The sequence below is a fragment of the Idiotropiscis lumnitzeri genome, chromosome 14 (genome assembly GCF_059441095.1).
Source record: "Idiotropiscis lumnitzeri isolate Australia: NSW breed Sydney's pygmy pipehorse chromosome 14, RoL_Ilum_1.0, whole genome shotgun sequence".
NCBI classification, from domain to species: domain Eukaryota; kingdom Metazoa; phylum Chordata; class Actinopteri; order Syngnathiformes; family Syngnathidae; genus Idiotropiscis; species Idiotropiscis lumnitzeri.
The window spans coordinates 13,574,223-13,595,406 of NC_142404.1; the positions used below are offsets into that span (position 1 = coordinate 13,574,223).

The 21,184-nt window shown below is 39.3% G+C and overlaps 1 protein-coding gene across 4 annotated transcripts in view; it reads right to left on the reverse strand.

Moving 5' to 3' along the window:
- LOC148323576 (ephrin type-A receptor 6-like) overlaps nt 1–21,184 on the reverse strand; it is a 132,309-nt gene that overhangs the window by 53,804 nt on the left and 57,321 nt on the right. For all 4 annotated transcript variants that reach the window (XM_088315886.1, XM_088315885.1, XM_088315884.1 and 1 more), the window contains one exon: nt 20,162–20,825. In XM_088315886.1, the coding sequence (XP_088172012.1) occupies nt 20,162–20,807 (646 nt within the window). In that variant the 5' untranslated portion in view covers nt 20,808–20,825. The remainder of the gene's footprint in view (nt 1–20,161; nt 20,826–21,184) is intronic.

Here is a 21,184-nt window from a genome sequence, read left to right on the forward strand (position 1 = left end):
TTCTTACCAGAAGGTGCCGCATTGCAAGGTGTTGCTTATTTTAGACTGACCTCTGTTGTATATAATGTTGTAAATATTGTTAATGACCTGGGAGACACTTCTTGGCTAGCTGTGAGGGAGTCCTCTATAAGAGAGAGGATGAGATTAGTTAGGAACCACCCTTGGATTTGATACAATTATGATGCAGAGGCATACGATTCTATACAATTGCCGATTACTGTTGTAGCGCCATGCAATTCGATTGATCCATTTTTCCATCCAGTCGACCAATTGTCCGTCCTTTTATCTTCTATGTCGCGTATCCTCACTAGAGGTGAAGGTGAGCTGGAGCCGATCCCAAATTCTGTGAATTTAGAATTTTGAAACTACTAGACCTCCCAGAGCCGTCATTTTGACGGGCTGCGCTCGAGCAATGACGTCATCGACTAAGATGATTATTACCCGATGACTATCACATCTAACAGACTTTTTTACGACACACGACACGGGTCCTCTTTATACCCTGACTTGCATTTCATCCTTTGACTCGTCAATATTTTGAAGCTGATTTAACGCCCAGTCTACGGAATCCGGCAGTGCAGTCCCGACTCAAAGCGCTTAAGATTAAATAGTGCCATCAAATTGACCGGCACGTCGTCGTTAAAGGAGTAATGACTCACATTTTTAGCATTTTCACTATGAGAATGAAATATAGTTTGAAAACCGTCAAAATGACTGCTCTCGTAGTCCTCGTGTTAAACGGATCTTTTTGGGTTATGGAAGGAAACTCATCAGGAAACTCATCACTGCAGGAAAATCTGCGGCGGCTTGAGTGTTTGTTGTGTCTGTCATGATTTGTGGACTTTGATGTGAATCTGTTCACCTGAAACCACCATCTTGTCTTCAGCATTAGCATAGAGTGACATGGATGAGTCACCGTTGCTCGCAGTAAAATGAGGATACAGACTCGGAACGATACGAGCGATCATTCATATGTAAGCACTGTCGCATCTGTCTTGCGGCTTACTTTTCTCATACTAAGTAAGGTGTGTGTGAATTATGAAATATTGTGCTGTGCCGGGTTACTCCAAATAATCTCTGGCTGTGAGTCGACAACCAGCTGTGGCTTTTACAAATCACACCGTTGTCCCCAGTTTGTGTAATTAGTTTAGTGTTATTGCGTTCACGTGGAACGGAGGGTGTAAAACGTGTTATTGCTTTTTAACTGAACACAGTGGGGAGACAAATGCGCGCAACGTGATCAATAAATCATATCTGAATACATCAGCATCCCACCAACTGGAAAATGAACTAGTGACTGGTTCTCTGTTCATAATTGAAATTAAGAATGTAATATGTGCAGTGTAATTTCCATTGTATAACACGTAATGAATTGTTGTAGTTAATTCACAATTGTAGGAATTAAAAAAAATGAACAATATTCCTTCGAGCAGTTGAGCGAGTGAGCCATGTAACAATATATACAAGCGATGTGCTCATACCTGGACAGGGTCAGGGGCAAATACTGCACCTCGATACTTGTACTCTTACTTGTGTAAAACTGCTCTGATACTACTACACTGATACCACTTGACCAGTTTGATTTATTCCTTCTGGGTAGCTGCAATTTGGAGGTACTTGAAGGAAAAGACTGTTTGCCAATTGCAAATTATAATATATTATATATATCGTGTTGGGCCAGGCAGGCAACATGTTGCCCCGAAGTCGTCTTAGTCGGTCCTGGCAGTAACATATCTATGTAATCTATAAAGATTAATCCATGTAAGTCTCAACTGAGTTAAACTTATTGAATGGAAATAAATAATTGTGTCAATTAATTCATAATATGCATCATAAAAAAGACCCTGTCCCTCACTTATTTTTTTTTTTTTAAGTGATGATGTAATGCATCGTGTCAGTTGTCCTGGCAGTTTTATTTTGAACAAAAATGCCTCGTGTTGCAGGCTACATAAGTATGAGGCAAGACAATGAGAAAAAACATGCAGTTGGTTATTAACGTGTTATTAAGCCATGTTCAAGAATTTGTGATTTGATCAAAATTAAATACATGATTAAAATATCAGTACTTGCGATCGATCAGCAAGTACTTCAATGAAAATACTGGTGCATCTCTAAAATTACCGCGTCACCATTTTCCCCCCTCAGTGCAACTGCCTTCTTTTCTAATTGTTCATTTGTCAGTCCTCATTTTCCAGGGTAGTTGATTCACTCTAAAAAGCCTCCTGCAGTTCTCTAATCACATTGACCACCAGCATTCAAATTCAAGCTGTCACCGCCACAGCTGGGTAGCTCGGGTCAGGGCTGTGAGTACATCAACATCAGATAACACACGTAGTGCCCTAGTTTTGCGAGGAATGAACAAAGAAACAATTATAACGGGTAAAACAAACAAAAACTCGTTAAAAAAAAAATATTCATGGATTAATGTCCTGGTAACAATTAATTGAATTGAAAGAACATAAAAAGCGCTCACTGTTGAGTAACAATTAATTTTCTTTTTCACAAAGCACAGAACTAAATTGATTGCTTTTTTTTTTTTTACATTATCGGCAAAATGAAGATAGGACCTGATTTTTTTTTTTTTATTAGATTTTTGAAAAAAACAAAAAAAAGCGTAATGACTAAAAGCTCTGGAAGTCGTGAGGTTTACGGGGGTGTTAGTATCACAACAGCATGTCTAAGACTTAAAAACTCAAACTTTGAATCAATCAGAGACACGCAAAATGTTACAAATTAAAATGCACTTTTAAATAAGATAGCAAGAACAAAAAAATTTGTACGGACATGAAACGTTGATCACGTTTTCACCCGTGCATTTGTTTATGTGATTTATTTTGACAACGTTGGCGTCCGTACGTGAAACTTTTCCAAAACAAACGGAAAGGCTCTCTTTTATGATAACCAAGCGTAACTTACTTCGCACCGGAGGGCTGTAGGTTTTATTTGAGTCGGGCGCATTTGTCATAATGCGGCTGTGATGTTGTTCAAAGCCTGCATAATATATTCACAAGACTCCCGAGGGTCTACCGCTCGCACAGACACTATATCAACAAAAATATATTGAAATCAGTTTAACTTGTTCAGTGTGCTGCTCTCAAATAATTTCACTGAGCCAAAAGCTCCCTCAAGCCAGCCTGTCTCTTCTAAATATAAACGTGGGAAGAAGAAAAAAAACAAACATATATTTTCTAATTCGGAACAAAAGAGTTCTTCTGTAAAGTGTGTTGCTCCGCCCCCGAATAAAATGCAAATAAAGCCCAGTAAAGGGATTTAATTAAGTACATACACATTTGCAATTAAACCCCAGTGGCGTCTTCCAGCAGTTCAAACATATTAAAAAAAAAATGCTTGATATGAACGGATGATGCTAAAAGCCATGAGCCTATCCACATGCATTATAACGCCCATGTACTCTTTCAAGTAGCGTTTAGGCGCCAATTTTTTTTTCCCCAAGCATGTTTTTCGCCACTCTTAATTCAAGCAGAAAATGTAAATAAAAAACTGCGAGATTTTTGATTGATTTTTTTTAAATATACACCTGTGAATACGTAATAACTGCGGCAGAGCAAAAACAAAAAAAAAAAAATTGTAAATTGGTTTGGGTGTGATGCTGAAGCCAAAGTTTCGTTCAAATGAAGCGCAACACCCAAGCGAGATTATTACGATGCATATTGTGACGATCAGCAATCAGAAATTTATGGTTGTAGACCCAACCGGGCATTCTCATCTTGTTTATTATATACTACATGGTCTAATGTGTAAGTTCCAAAAATAAATAAATAAATAAATAAATAAATCAGGTATGTATAATGGAATCCTTTTTAAAATAAAGGCCATAACAAGAATACATACAAAAACATACACTTGCGTCCTCATTTCCTAGTTTCTTCTTTTAAGTTATTGGATAGCAGTCAGTCAGCAAAGTGAGCTTCAATAAACGCCTGCTTCGCCCTTTCCGGCGTGATCCAGATCATCCTGGCATCAAAGCACCGGAGCAATAAACCGACTCGAAGTGAGATTAAAATGTGTAAATTTGCCTCCACAAAGTTTGGTAGCACTTCGGCAACCTGATCATAGAGCACTGAAATGTTTTAACGCGAAGGTAAGAGGCTGTGAGCAGGTTGTGAAGATGACATCATGCAGAGAATTATGGGAAGAAAAGTGTTTGGCCATATCATTTTCACATTCTTAAAGGGGAAGTCAACCTCAAAATATTTTTTGCAAGATTATGTACTGTAGATGCTCACTAGTGGAAACACGGCATTCTGATTAATATAACGTTTGTGGAATATGAGTTAAACCGTGAAATCCACTCGCTTTTAGCCATCGTAGGGGATGGACATTTTCGCACGATTCTCAACTGAAAATGACATCGCGGCTGCTCAGGGATCAGCTAAAAAAAAACAGTCATGACTCAGAGAGTGAGAAAGAGGTTCAGAGAACATGTGATTCCTGATTGGTCGTTTTCTGAGCCCCGAGCAATTGTGATGTCATTTTCAGTCGACAAAAGTGACAAAATGGCCACCCCTTGAGATGGCAAAAAAAACAAAAAAAAAAAACAGGTGGATTTTGCTGCTCAACTCACATTCCACAAACGCAATATTAATCTGAATCCTGCCATAGAATATTTTAATGTAAATCATTTTTTGGGGGTTGACTTTCCCTTAAAAATAAATAAATAAAACTTTAGAGTTCACAGTTTCTCTAGAAAACCTGCCTGAGAATCATCACAGTTCAATCTGAAAGTTTTGCAAAGGTAAAAAAAAAAAAAAAAAAAAGAAATGTTTACGCAGTTTAATATTCCAGCACTTCTGCGGATGCAATCCATTTGAGCTTCTCCTTCAGAGAAATTGGCAGAGAGGTGTGTTGGAAGCTCACATAATGCCTGTGATTATAAGCGGAAATGATCTGACTCTATAGGTAACCTTGAGCATCTGTCACAAAGTCTGTATTTATTTTCTACCGAAAGCCATTTGGAAAAGCAATCGCAATAGGAGCAGCGCTGTCAAGTTTCATTTTCAGGCGAGGCAATTAGCTAAGATGCAATATTGAGCGTTTAAAAAAAAAAAAAAAAGAAATATAACCTAATTTGATAAACACACCAAAGGATGAATGCCCCTTCTTATGGTAATCCGACAAATCAGCTTTTCTCCAATGTGCCACCTTCGACTTCTTTGACAGACCTCGTCAAAGCCTATTCCACATCTGCAACTGAGGAAAAACAATAAAAAACCAACAGCAAAAAGAATCCCCTCACCAGCTAATTGCATGGCCAGATGGATCTACTAACAGATTCGTTCTCCTGAGAATCCAATGACACTGACAGCACTATCAGACAGACCCATCGGAACACTGTGTGTGTGTGTGTGTGTGTGCGTGTGCGCGCGCACCCGCGTGTGGGCTGCTGAACCTTCAACGTGGCATATTCGGAATACTGAGACATCAATATGATTGCTTAGAAGCGAAAGAAGAGACAAGTTTCATTTTTGCAATGCACATTCCAGTTCTTGCTGGTTTCTCTGTGATGTGTTGCTCCAAAAAGAAAATGGTTATGCAACGTGGAATGTGTGAAAGTGCTCAGAAGAATATTCAAACGGAGTGTTTTTAAAACATCCTCTTGAGTTGGGCGGTGAATAAGTGAGAAATTGACGTTTAAAATTATGAGGAAGCATGTGCGCACTTTGAAATTTTATTAGATGAGCCAAACTTAATTATTGGATGCAACAAAAAAAAATATCAAGCGTTATCACAATTGCAAGGACTTACAAATAAATCAATGAATATTAATATTTGAAGTTAAATTGCGGGGATTTAACTGTCCACCAAAGTCAAATTGCGGATTTAATTGTGTTGAAAAACCTGACAATTATTACACCAAAATGTTGAACACTACTGAACTAAAAAAAAAAAAAAAAAGTGTCCGCCACAGCAAAGGATCTTAAAAGAATTAAAAATCTAATGTGATGTGTAAATTCACTAAAAGCAATAGTTTGCAGCATCTATCGCAAAAAAGTAAAAATTACATCAATGATGCCAAATTGGGAACGATCCACTTTTGGAACGTCGTATTTGTTACTGCATGAACGAGCCTTTTGTCTGTGTACATTTCAAGAGCAAAAATCCGATTGGCAACATTTTTTTAAGCAAGAAATATCGAACATCTGTTTTCCCAGTTGCTGGTCCCCCTGAGCTCTTAAACAACCAAAACAATCCAAGCCGAGATTCTGTCCTGTGTCACCTCCCTCGCAAGTGCCTCTCCTGTGCCTCACTATTCTTTTTTTTTTTTTTCGATATAATTTCACTTTCTTTTCTTCAGATAAACACATCTTGCTTGCATCCCGCATCGAAGTGAAATAGCTGGAACTCTTTCTGTCCCCTCAGGCATGTGATGGAAGGCCATTCCTCACCGCTGCGGCGCAAACTGCAGATATGTGGATATTGTCAGCAACACACCGTTGTGTCACGCTTGCCAATTTGATGGTTGTCTCATATCGACTAAAGAACTGATCCAAATGACTCAAGTAGCTCATGTAAAGAATAATGTAAGTTTTCCCCGTCGGTTGTTCTCCATTTCACAAGGGTCATTAGTAAGTGCTGTGCTCTCTTTAAATGGGAAGTCAACCCAAAAATGTTCCTTACAAGAATATGTTCTTTGCAGGCCCACTAGTCGAAACACGGCATTCTGATTAATGTTGCGTTTGCGGAATATGAGTTAAGCAGAAATATCCACCTTTTTTTCAGCCAACTCACGGGGCGGCCATTTTGTCACTTCTGTCGACTGAAAATGACATCACAGCTCCGGACTCAGGTAACTGCAATGTCATTTGCAGTAAAAAAAAAAAAAAAAAAAAAAAAAAAAAAATGTCATTTGCAGTCGACAGAAAGTGACAAAATGGCCGCCCCCTGAGTTGGCTAATAATAATAATATTAATTACAATATTCAAATGGAACGCATGATCCATTCAGTCATCCAAATTACAACAAGAAGGAAAACTTTGCGGTGGCCTTTTATAAGCACGGAAATGATGACAAACTGTCCTGAATCAGTCGATCGAAACATAAAATGTGGCTGAAAAAAAAAAAAAAAGAAATCCCTGGAAATTAATAGTAAAACTCAGATTTATATTTGATAGCGAATTGTAAGCATTTTCCGTTGCACAGTGCGAAAGGAGCTCAAGGGATTTGCAACATTTACAGTATGTTGCCTGAGCAGAGAGCATAAAAATCGGACTCGAGAGCAATGGAAAGGGGTCAAGTCGTGTTGTAAGTCCAAATCTACACTTTTTCAGAGTGTTGGGCACATCTGGGTTAAAAAAAAATTAAATAAAAACATAGGATTAACTCAGGCGTGGGCAAACTACGGCCCGGGGGCCACATGCGGCCCGTTAAACGTTTTAATCCGGCCCGCCGGACTTGAAAATAATTAAATGAATAAACCTTGTTAATGTTTTATTTTCTAAATACTGTGGTGTGTCAAAGACGCATTTTGTTGTAATGTTTTTGTTCACTTTCAATTAAAATTATTATTATTTTTTTTCCGATGTTGCCCACATCTGGATTAACTGGAGGTTCGCATGCCTTGCGCTTACTGCTCAAGCCTGTCCTTGCTTCAGTTGGTTAGCTCAATGTACACAGTGCTCTTTGACTAAATTTGTTGCCAGCTCATTCTTTGAAAAGTGAGCATAAATTAATCATTTCTGGGAATATGCGCCAATATAAAATTTTTGGAATTCATCAACATTGAAATCGCAAGTAAGTGATTCAGGAAGCATGAGACACATTTTCACAGATGGATTCCTGAGCTGTACGACTCCCAACAATAAAAAATTCTGGGTTAATAATTAATTAAACTGAGGGTGAAAAATAAATGTGGCAATGGATAAGCTTACTTATAAATCCTCCATCAACCACTTACTTTACTTGAACAATTGGCCAGTATCAATTGACTGGGCTATAAACTTTTACTGGAGCTCAATTAGAATGTACACAACAGATCAATGTTTCCAGACCTTTATTGAGCCAAGGCACCAAACAAATATCCCAAACAAAAGTATCACAAAAAGGGAATGTTGGAATAATGTGTTATATGAATGTCAGCAGTCGGCTAAAATTCCTTTGTGATTCACACTGCTAAATAACAGCACCACTGCATCTGCAAAACCGAGGCTGTGAATGTTGCGTCAGTTGTCAAGACCACTGAAAAGCACAACACAAGCACATATTTTCACTCACAGTGGCCAGTAAAGTGGCCTTTCCATTGAGTCTGCGACTGTGTGTGTGCATCAGTGTGTATCAGAGACATCAAACAGACAGTGTTCGGGTACAGAGATTTTGGTCTGACACCCTGGGGTCTTCTGGTGCCCTGTAGCTCACATAATGTTAATCGCTGCCCATGATCCTGTCCTGCTACTGTTAACACTCAGAAGGAAAGGGGGCATTGTGACAAGCGTGTTTGAAGCTATGCAGTCATGCACAACAGTCTCAGGGGCTGACATATAAATTTGTGTTGTAGGCAGACTACACAGGGCATGCTAAAAGTCATGACTGGTTTGCATGAGCTAAAATGAATGTGATTTCATGGAGAACTACTACTAAAAAAAACTAAACAGAATAACAGATGTAGTAAAAGGATTCAAAATCAATCACTGCCAATCCCTGGTTTGTTTTTATCATATGTAAAATGACAGCGTAAAACATAAAAACTAACAATATTTTTGCTACCTCCATCTACAACTCTTTGAAAGCTAGGGCATGTGTATTTACTAACAATCCCACCGTGGTACAACTGTCTGCGAGAGCGAGAGCGAGAGCGAGAGCGAGAGCGAGAGCGAGAGCGAGAACGAGAACGAGAGCGAGAGCGAGAGCGAGAGCGAGAGCGAGAGCGAGAGCGAGAGCGAGAGCGAGAGCGAGAGCGAGAGCGAGAGCGAGAGCGAGAGCGAGAACGAGAACGAGAACGAGAACGAGAACGAGAACGAGAACGAGAACGAGAACGAGAACGAGAACGAGAACGAGAACGAGAACGAGAACGAGAACGAGAACGAGAACGAGAACGAGAACGAGAACGAGAACGAGAACGAGAACGAGAACGAGAACGAGAACGAGAACGAGAAAGAGAAAGAGAAAGAGAAAGAGAAAGAGAGAAAGAGAGAGAGAGAGGGAGCGAGAGAAAGAGAGAGCACATGCACTGAGAGAGCATGTGAGAGAGAGAGTGAGCGAGCGAGGGAGAGAGAGAGAGAGAGAGAAAGAAAGAGAGAGCACATGCAAGAGAGAGAGCATTTGAGAGAGAGAGAGAGAGAGAAAGAGACAGAAACCATGCGACAGGGAGAGAGAGAGCAAGAGGTAGAGAGAGCACAAGCGAGAGAGAGAGCATGCAAAAGAGAGAGAGAGAGAAAGAGAGAGAGAGAGAGAGCATTGTGAATGTGAACAACAGTCTCTTTTGCATGTCTTGCTATCAACCGCTCCATCCATCCACCTGTCCATTTTCTTTTCGGCTTCTACTCATTCACACTCTCACCAAGTGAGAACTGAACTCATCCTGCCTGGACCAAAGTCAAGCGAGTATACCACCACAAGAAAAGTAATTATGTTATCCAACATTATTGAGTGGCATGTCACCGCAGTTCTGATGCTAACTCTGAACTTCACCGGACTCTGGCGGGCCAATAAATGTCCTCCAAATCTGCCCGGCAACCAGGTTCCATCCATAGAATGACAAAACGTCATAAACGTGAGGAATCCCATCCCAACGTCCTGGGCCAAGATCAGTTTGGGCCAAGACTTATGAATCCCAAACCCCCACGACCTCAATACCTTTGGGCACAGAGAAGTGCATTATATAAAATATTATGCATACTTTTTAACTTTCAGCTTTATTGTAGGTTGTCAACAAAGAGAACACTGCTGTGATTTTTGTGTTTGTGTGATGTTCTAATTACCCGCTAATTTATATGACACCATATGGAAAGCGCTTTGTTAAAAGTCCAGCTGTTCTGAAAATGCGCTATATAAATAAAGTTGTATTGATCTGGATCATATTTAGGCAGAGTCCGATCAATCAAAATAAGCTTTAATGCTCACTCATCTCCGATACATTCTTTGGGTTTTAGCGACTGTCGTCAGTGATGGTGTCAAAAAAAAAAAAAATTGGGCGAATGACCACCCGGTCATCTGATTTGTGACAAAGCACAAATCGTAAAACCGTTTGACATTTTACAACAGGAAGAACATAGTGACCTCATATAAAATATTTTATGAGTCTTAAGAACATAAACGTCCTGTACACACACACACCGGCTCGATAAATAGATTTACCCGTTCATGTTTTTCGTTACCATGCTATCGGTTGGCTTTACACAATTTGAATGCAAAAAAAAAAATGGATAGAGTTGTTTACACCAGTGAGATTAGTTCTTTCAACATCTCACCATTACGCAACTGCCTTGTAAAGAAACACACACTCGGCATCAACAAGAAGTCAGCATACCTCACTCAACCTCGTTTATGAAATAACTGCTGGTTCGGCAAATTTCCTTTTGCCGTTTTGTGTCACTTTTTCCGGAAAGCAGGACAGTGGTAAGCGAGGGGTAAGCAGATTTCATTTTTTAAAGCCAACCGACAACATGTTTGTCACCACCATCATGCAATTTCCATTTGTTAAAAAAAAAAAAACCTGCAATGTGATGCAGTCTCTCCACGTTTTCCGCGCAAACCTTTCTTATGTCCGACACCAACGCTGTAACTTGATCAAGCAAGCGTGCCAGCATTAATTCACACAGATATCATCGCGTCAATTCGGAGCTTCATTGTGTGTTTCTACTTGTCGGGGTTCAGCCAAAGTTCAGGCCTCAATCCAATTGGAGGGGAACGGATTGCTACCGCAGTCTTCTCTAAACCTGACCCACTTTTTTTTTTTTTTTGCTATCGCTGTTTGCTGCTTTCAATAGCTGGATTAAGTCGATCCACAGTGTGCATGTGTGTGTGTTTCCCTCCATGTGTGTGAGCGAGCAGCCGCAATTCTACCAGTGTGACTAACAAGCTTGGCAGTTTCATTCCGACAGACTGAGACACCTACTGCTAGTCAAAGCCTTTTGTGTCCCGGGGTCATTTGCTCCATCCCTTCACTGCTGCTGCTGCTCATATATGGAAGGAAGAGGGTGAGGACGACGAGTCCAGTCGCTTGGGCTTCCGCGTGGGGCCAAAATCCCATTTTCGTTGGCAAAGCGCTTAACAAATTGAATGCATTTAAATAGACTTATTAATAAATAAAAACAGGGAGGGGAGGACTATTTTGTACATTGTGTTGTGACCTGAACCAACCAACACGTCAACGGCAACAAAAAGCTCTTGGCGCTATTTCAATTTGCAATTTATTTTGCGTGGAGACCAAACACATCCCTCCGATTGAGCGAGACAGTAAAGCGATATTACAGATGATATTTGTAAATGTCACATTTTTGTGGATTGCTGGACTTGGAGGGGGTTGATTTATGACAAACTTTGGCAGTCTCGATAGTATTTAAAATCAAAACTGAGTTCTTGCTTAGACATGACTAAATGATCCCTGAATAAATATATACACACCTCTCCCTCTCCCCCCCTCTCTCCCCCCCCCCTCTCCCTCTCCCCCCCTCTCCCCCCCCCCCCCCCCCCCACTCTCCTCTCCCCCTCTCCTCTCTCTCTCTCTCTCTCTCTCTCTCTCTCTCTCTCTCTCTCTCTCTCTCTCTCTCTCTCTCTCTCTCTCCTCTCTCTCTCTCTCTCTCTCTCTCTCTCTCTCTCTCTCTCTCATTATTTTTTATCATTCATTGATTTTTTTTTTTAGGTTAAATAAATGGTTATTTGGAGGTAGGCCAGGGTAAAGCCCACAACACTGACATTTGATTTTCAGCAACTGACATTTTATTTTATTTAGTGGCTGTAAAAACGGATAGCAAATGTTGGATTTTGTGAGACAGTAGTCCTCTTTGTATTAAAGTTTCATGTCATCCCTTAGAATTGCACAGGTGTTTTTGGAAAAGTAACTCAACAGGAATGCCAGAAACATTTGTAACTGTAACACAACTCATAAATGTCAGTGACTAGAGAAAGATGAAGAAAAAAAAGGAAGTTCTTAGTAACTTACTCAACCACTAATGTGCGCACATTTTTGGTGGCAGCAGCAAAAAGCAAAAACTAAAATGCAGCCTTCGGCTGATGTAGGCTCGTGCTGTTTCATCCGGAATGGAGTCCTGAAATAGCATGGTATGGTCCACTTTTGTGGAGGAAAAAAAAAAAAAAAAAAGGACACTTCATTTTGTCACTGCACTCACCTTTCCAATGTTGAGGTTTTGTTTTGCGGCAAAACAAGAGTGGTATTACTCCAAAAACACCTGGCATGTTGCAGCGTGTAAATATTTAATACGGAAGGACTTTCCAAATAAAATGGAAAATAGACTCAATTGTAGCACTGAAGTCAGAGATGCTGGATGAAAAAGGGATGAGTAAGAAATCAAATGGTAACTTCTTTAGTTGAATAAACAATGCAGTAGAATAATTGGATTTAGTAAAATAGTAATGATGAAAAGTTGTATTATTAATTTAATAATATAATAATATCCAGTATATGACCAAATTATTATACATATTTTGCTTTGTTGCCTTTAAGGACTTTTTATAATTTATGCTGTTAAAAACTATGAATGCTCTCTAAAAGAGATTAGTATTAATTTGGATGGATAATTAATCACTTATGTTTAACCTTAAGAGTTTTTTTTCTATGTTTAAGAGAAAGTATTGGTGCTACTTCTTATTTTTGTTGTAATTTCCGTTTTTTGTGTTATATACCCGGGTTACTCGCCTTCTGGAAGAAAAAAAATGTCCACGCTCGATTGTGGATATTAACTTGTTCAATACCATTGACGGTTAAATACGTCAAAAATCCTTTTTTTTTTAAACTCGGCTGGTTTAATGCACATTTCCATTGAACGGTTAGAAAAAAAAAATAACTTGCTGTGCAACAGAATTCCAGGGTTTTCCTTTGTGGTTTATCTCAGTTAAAACCACCAAATTTGGTCTGCTGTAAATAATAATTATTTAAAAAAAATTAATGTGCTATAAAACATTGAAAAAATTGAAAATAAAATCTGAGCAAATGGTTTGACCATACGTACGTACGACCGGGTCGTGTAATCGATCGTGTAATCTAAAAGGTCATCCATCGGGATTTTTTTTTCGGTGGCACCTTCCGACACACCTTTGCCAAACCTTTACTTACGAGTGCTGCCCATAAATCATTAAGAGCACACGTGTCAATTACTGGACACGGGTAAGTCTACGTTACATCTGCCAGCGAAACAAACTACCATGGAGACAAATCCCAGTCATCAGTGAGGCTGACCCCCAAATAACCCCTGTTTTTCCCTCTTCGTTTTTTTTTTTTTTTTTTTTTTTTTAATCAGCGTAGCAGCTGTCTCAGCTCCCAAAGTGGGCTTTCATTTATGACAAGTCTTCTCCTTCATTTGAGGCCTATGATATTCTATCTGGGCCACGATGAGCTACACATACACTTTAATGACTAATTCAGTCCTTTGGCTGATGTTCTAAAATAGAACACTCACACGCGCGCATGCAGCGGAGAAGATGGAAATCAGTTGAAATGTTGCAGCATCTGACAGGACTATCCTTGAGGAGGGGAGGGGGAAAAGAAAAAAAAAAAGCAAAACATCAGAAGGTGTCACATGCTTTTGTTTCGAGAGTGAGAGAGTACGCCATGTCGAGACGGGCAGAAGCTGTATAAATGTATGTATGCAGGGTGCTGCTACGCTGGGGAATATTTTTCCCACTGTCTTTGATCACTTTTCAGCTTTGAAGTAACTCTCAGTGATGGCAGAAATAAGCCGAGCAGAAGTCACGGAAAGTTCACGCCGCAACTAGGGCTCGCAAAAAAAAACAAAAAAAAAACGCTAAATTTGCATAATTTATTCTTGAAACAATTAAAATGCAAAAAGATGAAGAGATCTCGAGGTGCCCAACAAAGCCCGCCTCCCTGCTTGACAAGCCCAATTAAATACTCTTCACATTTGTTCTCAATTACAGTTTTGAAGAGCGACAACACGAGAGCGTCTAATGCTTATCAAGTGACTGATTTGACGATAGTCGGCGGTTGCGAAAGCGTCACAAAGCTGAATTGGTGTAACTGGAACTGAAGTCTTTAAAGACGATCAGCACAGCAGTGACATTTTTAGGTCCGCGATAGCTTCCCCAGATAAAGATATTGTTGACATGAACGGCATGTAGAAAATTTATCATCCTTAGTTTTGATTGACACTCACAAATATTACTTTAATTACACAGTATATATATATATATATTATTCTATTAAAGTAATTACAAATCCTGGATGTATGGAAATATTCCGTTTGATCCTAAGGCCCTAATTATTTTTTTGGTCCAAAAATACTCTTACACATTTTTTTTACCTGACCTCTGTTTGAACCTGATTAGTACAAATCCCACATTACTTACCTTTTTTTATTTTTTTATTTTTTTTTATAACTATGAATCTGCCTGTGGCACAATACGACATCACAGAAACGCCGCCAATTTGCATGCCAAAGAAACTGGATTGACGGCCATTGCATCATACGGAATAAAAGAGGTGAAGGTATATAGTCGCACTTGAGAAACGTTCCAGTGAATACTTTTCTAAAGACACGGCTGGATTTTAGCTGCACAAAATGTTTACTTCCCTCGTGCCAAACTCCAACAATGCTTACAACAATAAATGTTATTGATGTGGCATGACGGCGGCGAGCTAATTTGCATAAGCTTTTAAAGCAGAACAAAGGCAGAATACAGGACAGCTGCCCAGGAGATGATATTTTTTCTAGACCGGTTCTTCTTTTTGTATGTGGTCTACAAATTTCGTAATAAAAAAACGCCTGCATTGGTTTTCAACAGTGTCGTGCATCAGCTCGAAAAACGCTTCACTTCCATATTATTGATAGATTTGGATTAAAACATTTATGAAGCTGTTGATGTTTCATTGATCCAATCGTGGTTTAAAAAGTCACTCAGTTCTACCCGAAATCTAAAAAGAAAACGCCATCTGGGTGGGATTTTAATTCAGATGGCATTTTATTACCTCATTTGGCATGCAATTCTCAACTGCGCTTTGACGCACGGCTCTCTTTAGTCGTCCGATACTTGCATGATCCACGTACAAACTTTATAGCATCGATCCTTCATGGGCAAACTTTTTGATTGGTGGGCCACAATGGGTTCTAAAATTTGGCAGAGAGGCCGGACCGGCAGCACATGGATGGAGTGTTTTGGTAACCTCCCTTTTTCTGAGAAAAAAAAATATATAGTATATAGAGAAAATATATGCTTTAATTTTAAAAGAAAATTGTACAAACGCATTCCAACAAAATGTCTTAGATTGCGCCTCCTAGTGGGGACACATCAGAATTACAGGGAAAATAAAACATGAACAAGGTTTACTTATTTCATTTTTTTCAAGCTCGGCGGGCCTGATTAAAACGTTTAATGGGCCGCATGCGGCCCCCGGGCCGTAGTTTGCCCACGCCTGAGTTAATCCTATGTTTTTATTATTATTTTTTTTTATGATCTATATACACATCAATGTCATGCCGCAACCCCAGCCACTGGTTTTTATTTATTTATTTTTACAAGAGGGTGAGGTCAGAGTTTTTTTTTTTTTTTTTTTTATTATTATATTTTTAATTGTGATTTTTTTTTTTTTGGAGACCAAAATGAATAAATAAATAAATAATATTCCTCTCAAAGAAGGCAATGTCAAAACACTCCAAAGGGCTCCACAACTCAATGCAACATAGTGTAAATTATCCTTTTTTTTTTTTTAAATGTACCAGTTTTACATGAGGTGTATTTTGCATCGTTGCCTTATTAAAAGTGTTGACACGTACATCATCAGAATACTTAAGCACGGCTGCATCACACCAAGGTGCTGTCGACAACTAAACTCAGGCTCTTGACGCTTTTGTCAAATGCAAACAGCCAGAGTGACTTAACGATGTTGTCTTTTATCAGCACTACTCTCTCTCTCGTCGGAGATATGCTCCCAGATATTTGCATGAGCCATTACTGAAGCCGCATCAGAGTAGCCGAGTCGGTACACTGAGCTGAATGACAAGTCAGGGGAAATACAGTACACACAATCAAAGAGCTCTCAATTACATTCTTTGTCATCGCCGCGGAAGCAAATGCTAATGCAGTCGCTGCAGAGACAAAAAACAAACAAAAAAAAAGCCTCGCATTCAAATTCCGTCATACTGTATGATTTGCATTCATGAAAGTAGGAGGGTAATTTCTAAACCTCCACTAAATTACTCGTAATTTACAAATGTACCCGTGTGTGATGACAAATATTCTCATTTAATAATGTTTGGAACGTAATGAATTGACAGGCAGAGAAAATCTGAGAGGGAATAAAAGCGTCGGGATAAAGGACATGAATGCAAAACTGCGAGTGTGTTTATATGCAGCATGGAGAGGGTGGTTTGTCTGCTACCTGATAATATACAATCATCATCTCCTCTCGCTTCCTCGCTGCTAATGAAGTCTGAAGGGCCACGGTTGTTAAACTGAAGATGTTCCTTTGGAAAATGTCACAATGAGAGTGTCCCGGCAGTGTGACCTGTGAGTAAACATCTCTTTTGCTCTCCCCACACTGTTTATTTTCAAGAATCTGTATAATTCATATAGTAATTCAACAATATATATATATTTTTTTTATATCAAAATGACTGCTTTTAAAAGTCTTTATAACTACCAAAATAATGGTGGCACAAGACTTTTGCACTGCCCTCGAATGAGTTGATTAATGAAGATTTATTTTTTCACGTCACTAAAAACTTGCTGTGAGGTCTTCCTTAAAGGGGAAGTCTGCCCTAAAAAATATTTTCAATAAAATATTTTATGCACCTTTACTAGTCTAAACACGGCATTTGGATTCATATTAATAATATTAATATCTGGAATATAAGTTAAGCAGCAAAATTCACCCGTTTATAGCCATTTCTGGGGGCGGCCATTTTGTCACTTTGAAATGACATCACAGTTGCTGAGGGCTCAGCAATCAACCAATTACGGCAAAACCTGTTTTCTGAAGCTGAGCCTTGATTGGTTGTTAGTTGAGCACCGAGCTACTGTGATGTCATTTTCAGCCGACAGAAGTGCCAAAATGTCCGTCCCCTAAGATGTATAAAAACGAGTGGATTTTACTGCTTAACTCATAATCGACAAACACAATAATAATCATGTCTCGAATAGTGGGGGAACAACGAACAATACTTGTTAAAAAAATTTGGAGGTTGACATGCCCTTTAATTCATTGACTGCCATTGACGGCTAAAGACGTCAACGATCCATTTATTTTTTTAATTATATATATATATATATTTTTTTTTACTCGGCTGGTAGTGAATGAGTTAAGGACCGAACAGCCACTCTCAACATGACAATTTCAAACACCGTAAATGAACACATCTAGCACTGTATACAGTGTTAAGCTCAAATCACTGAATGAGGGCCTAATGGAGGGCAGTAATGAGTCCTAATAAATTGCATCATAGTCGATAAAATGCTATCCGCGAAGCATGTGTATCCATCCGACGTTCACATTACTTATTGTAACCTCGATTAGATGAGTGGAGATTAGCTGATCATGGGGGAGCATTTGAAAAGGAAACAATTATCAGTCGTTTTCCACCATTTTACTTGCGCCACTGCAGCATAGCAATTACGAAATGGCTTTATCGTACATCAAATGGAAGGACATTTTCACAAGACACTGCTACAAGAGAAACGACACAGCTGTGAAAAATATTGCTTTAAACGGTCTACGTACATGTGGAAGTGTGACACAATATAGTGAAATTGAAATTGGTATTGCACTCTTCAACAGAAGATTATTGCTTCAGTATTTCAATTTGAACCAACAAACTTGTAGTTTTGCTAAGCATTAGCATTTAAATAACACGTTTTTTGGAATATGGACATTAGTCTTGCTGCTTCAATCCTGTCAGCCCTTCTTAAAAAGACAGCAACGAACCGTCTTCAATTGAGTTGCTGAGCTTGTGGAAAAATCCCATCAGCTGACAAAGCTTCCCAAATGCATTCCTCATTGATTGACAGGTGATGGATACAAGACATTGTACAGAGTAGAGCATTTGAGGTATCTGCATTGGATAGCCAATCATTTTGCGATCACTCATTACTGCAGATGGAACAGCATAGTATTTCTTTAATATATTTTTTATATTATTTATTTATTTATATTTATTTATATATAAATTTTATATTTATTCTATTTATTTATATATATTTTTTATATTTAAATTATTATAATTATTATTTTTTTGCAGAAATGCATTTTTAAAATCCGTTTTTTTATTTATTCCATTTAAAATAAAAAGTCCAGAATGATAAAAAGCAGATGGCGAAAAAAACAGCACATTCCATGAGCATCTGTAGAATCAACAACACGCTTGAAAACACAACTCGGACACAATACCGAACGCCATCTGTTTTACCCTCAATAGAGTCTTCATTTAGCGCGATTTAACATTTTCTGACACGCGGCTATTGTCTGCACGTGCATATTTTCCGGATCTAGCAGCGCTTTTAACCTATAATGTGTTGATTGCAATGGTGCCTAGTGAAAATTGCAACCACGTCATTAATCATACAGAACTGGAGAAGCACATCTGGTTAAACACATTTTACAAATGAGCTCACAGCGTATCCCGATAGTGGCATCGGCTTTGAATTTGTTTTGAGCCAACAAATTTGATACTTGATGATGGCATACACAATGGACTGTGCAATACAAGCCAGAGTATAAAGAAATGATATAAAACCTTTTTTTTTTTTTTTTTTTAAATCGTGATCCAGGTCAGGTCTGGTTCTGATCCAAATCGGGATTGTGAATACAATTTTGAGTAAATTACAATGATGCAACTACACTGCATCAAATGCGAAGTCACAAAAAGGAATTTGGCCAATTTTTCCCCAAAACTCTCAGTAGACCTTGATAAATGTGTCTCCCTTTGTGCCATTGAATTGTCCTCGGGATAATCCAAAAATCATATCAGACAGCTGCGGTTCAAACTGCTACCAAGTCACTGTGGATAATTTGCAGTCGCAGTTGGCGTGCACAGTGCAGATACCCGATCACGCCCACGCACAGAAGCTCGTTCAACCCAAGAGAAGACAAACGCGCTGCAAGTCCACAGTCACGTCACAGGCAATAATTAAAATTCCTGTAAACAGTCATGATAGATAGATAAAAACAAAGACGGACGGATAAGATCTCAACAACGCTGCGCAGGTCCAAAATTACATGACTTCTAATCTTAATCTCTAGAGGCCTAAACAGCAAGCAATAACATGGAGGCAGAAAAAAAAATTAAAGAAGGGCATTAAGCAGCAGCAGAAGGCAACGAGTAATCTTAAAGGGGAAGTCACCCCATAAAAATTGTTGCAATATGTGCTCTGCAACTTGACTATTCTAAACATGGCATTTTAATTAATATTGCATTTGTGGAATTTCAGTTAAGCAGCAAATTCACACAGTTTTTGTCTATCTCAGGAGGCGGCCATTTTGTCACTTCGGGTCGACAGGAAATGACATCACAGTTGCTCAGGGCTCATGTGATAATCACGACTCACCTGATTTAAAAATAAATAAATAAATACATTTTAGGTGAGCCATGATTGGTCGTTCGTTGAGCCCTGAACAACTGTGATGTCATTTTCAGTTTATAGCAAGTGGCAAAATGTCAACCCCCCCCTGAAATTTTACTGCTTAACTCATATTCCACAAACACAATATTAATCAGAATGCCATGTTTTGACGAGTGGGACTGCTTAGAACATCATTTACATCAAATTGGGGGTTTGACTTCCCCTTTAAGACAAAAATGGAGGTAATGAATTTTTTTTTTACCAATAAAAAAATAATGATAGTTTTCTTTTAAATCTTGTATTAAGTGGGTGGATATTTTTGATCCACACTACTCATCTAATTGTCCAAATTTCCGATGCCTCAGAATGTATCTCAACACTCCATAAATCCATTTTCTATACCGCAAATCTTTATTAGGTTGCAAGTGATTAGCAAAAAAAAGCGAATACAACTTACCGATGCAGGAACCGGCGACCTCCTCATACCCAACACTGCAGACGCATCTTCCGAGTGGGACTAACCAGTCACCATCAGCTCCACAGAAGAGCTTGGGAGTGTCCCTTTCTTCAGCATGATCAATACACGCCCCCCTGACCTCCACCAACGAGGAAGAGTCCACACGAGGCACCGTGTCTGGAAACGAGGCCAGGTTCCTCAGCGTGAACGGGCATTTCTTGTAGTAGACTCGGACCGAGACCAACGCAATGCAGGCCCCGATGTCCTGGAATGCGAGATAGAAGCCGTTCCTGCTCATGGGTCCCACCTCACGCACCTCGGTGTTGAGCTTCAAAATGCGGTCTCCCAGATCCATCTGCGTGAAGCTCTCGTCCGCGGCAATAGTGTCGATCTTGGTGTACTGAGCGGGTTTGAATTTGACGCCGTGCGCTTCGTCAGTCTCGTGATAGAAGAGGTTGAAAGTCTCCTTGCACGTGCCCGACACCCATGGGATGGAGTTGCAGTCGCGCAGGGTGAAGCGAAGCTCCACGTAGATTTTTTGGGCCGCTTGTCGAGAAATCCAGTTGGATCGGAGCCAGTTGTTCTGGTTGGGCTCCATCACGTTGCACACCTGAAAGGTATGAATGGGCCGGTTCTGCTCGTCCATCTCTGTGATGGCATCCCACTATGGAGACAACAGAAAAGGGTTGAGGATTGAAAAAAAGAACATTTCAATGACGGTGATGTCGCTGGGAGTGGAAGACACAAATTTGAAATGTTGGGTAATGTTTGTCATTGTGGGCCGAAAACCTCCGGTGCCCAAATTTCATTCGTTCTTTGACGAATTTCTTCGAATAGTCCGAGCTAATGCGGATTTGTTATTTTTCTAAATTGACTAATTTAAAGTGCTGGAAATAGGATGTATTATGAACCCTTTTTTTTTTTTTTTTTTAATTTTAATTTCCCGAAAAGTCAGAAAAAAAACAAGAATTTCATCTGACGCCAAGGATAATCATTATTAAGTTAAATCATATTTCCTTCAAT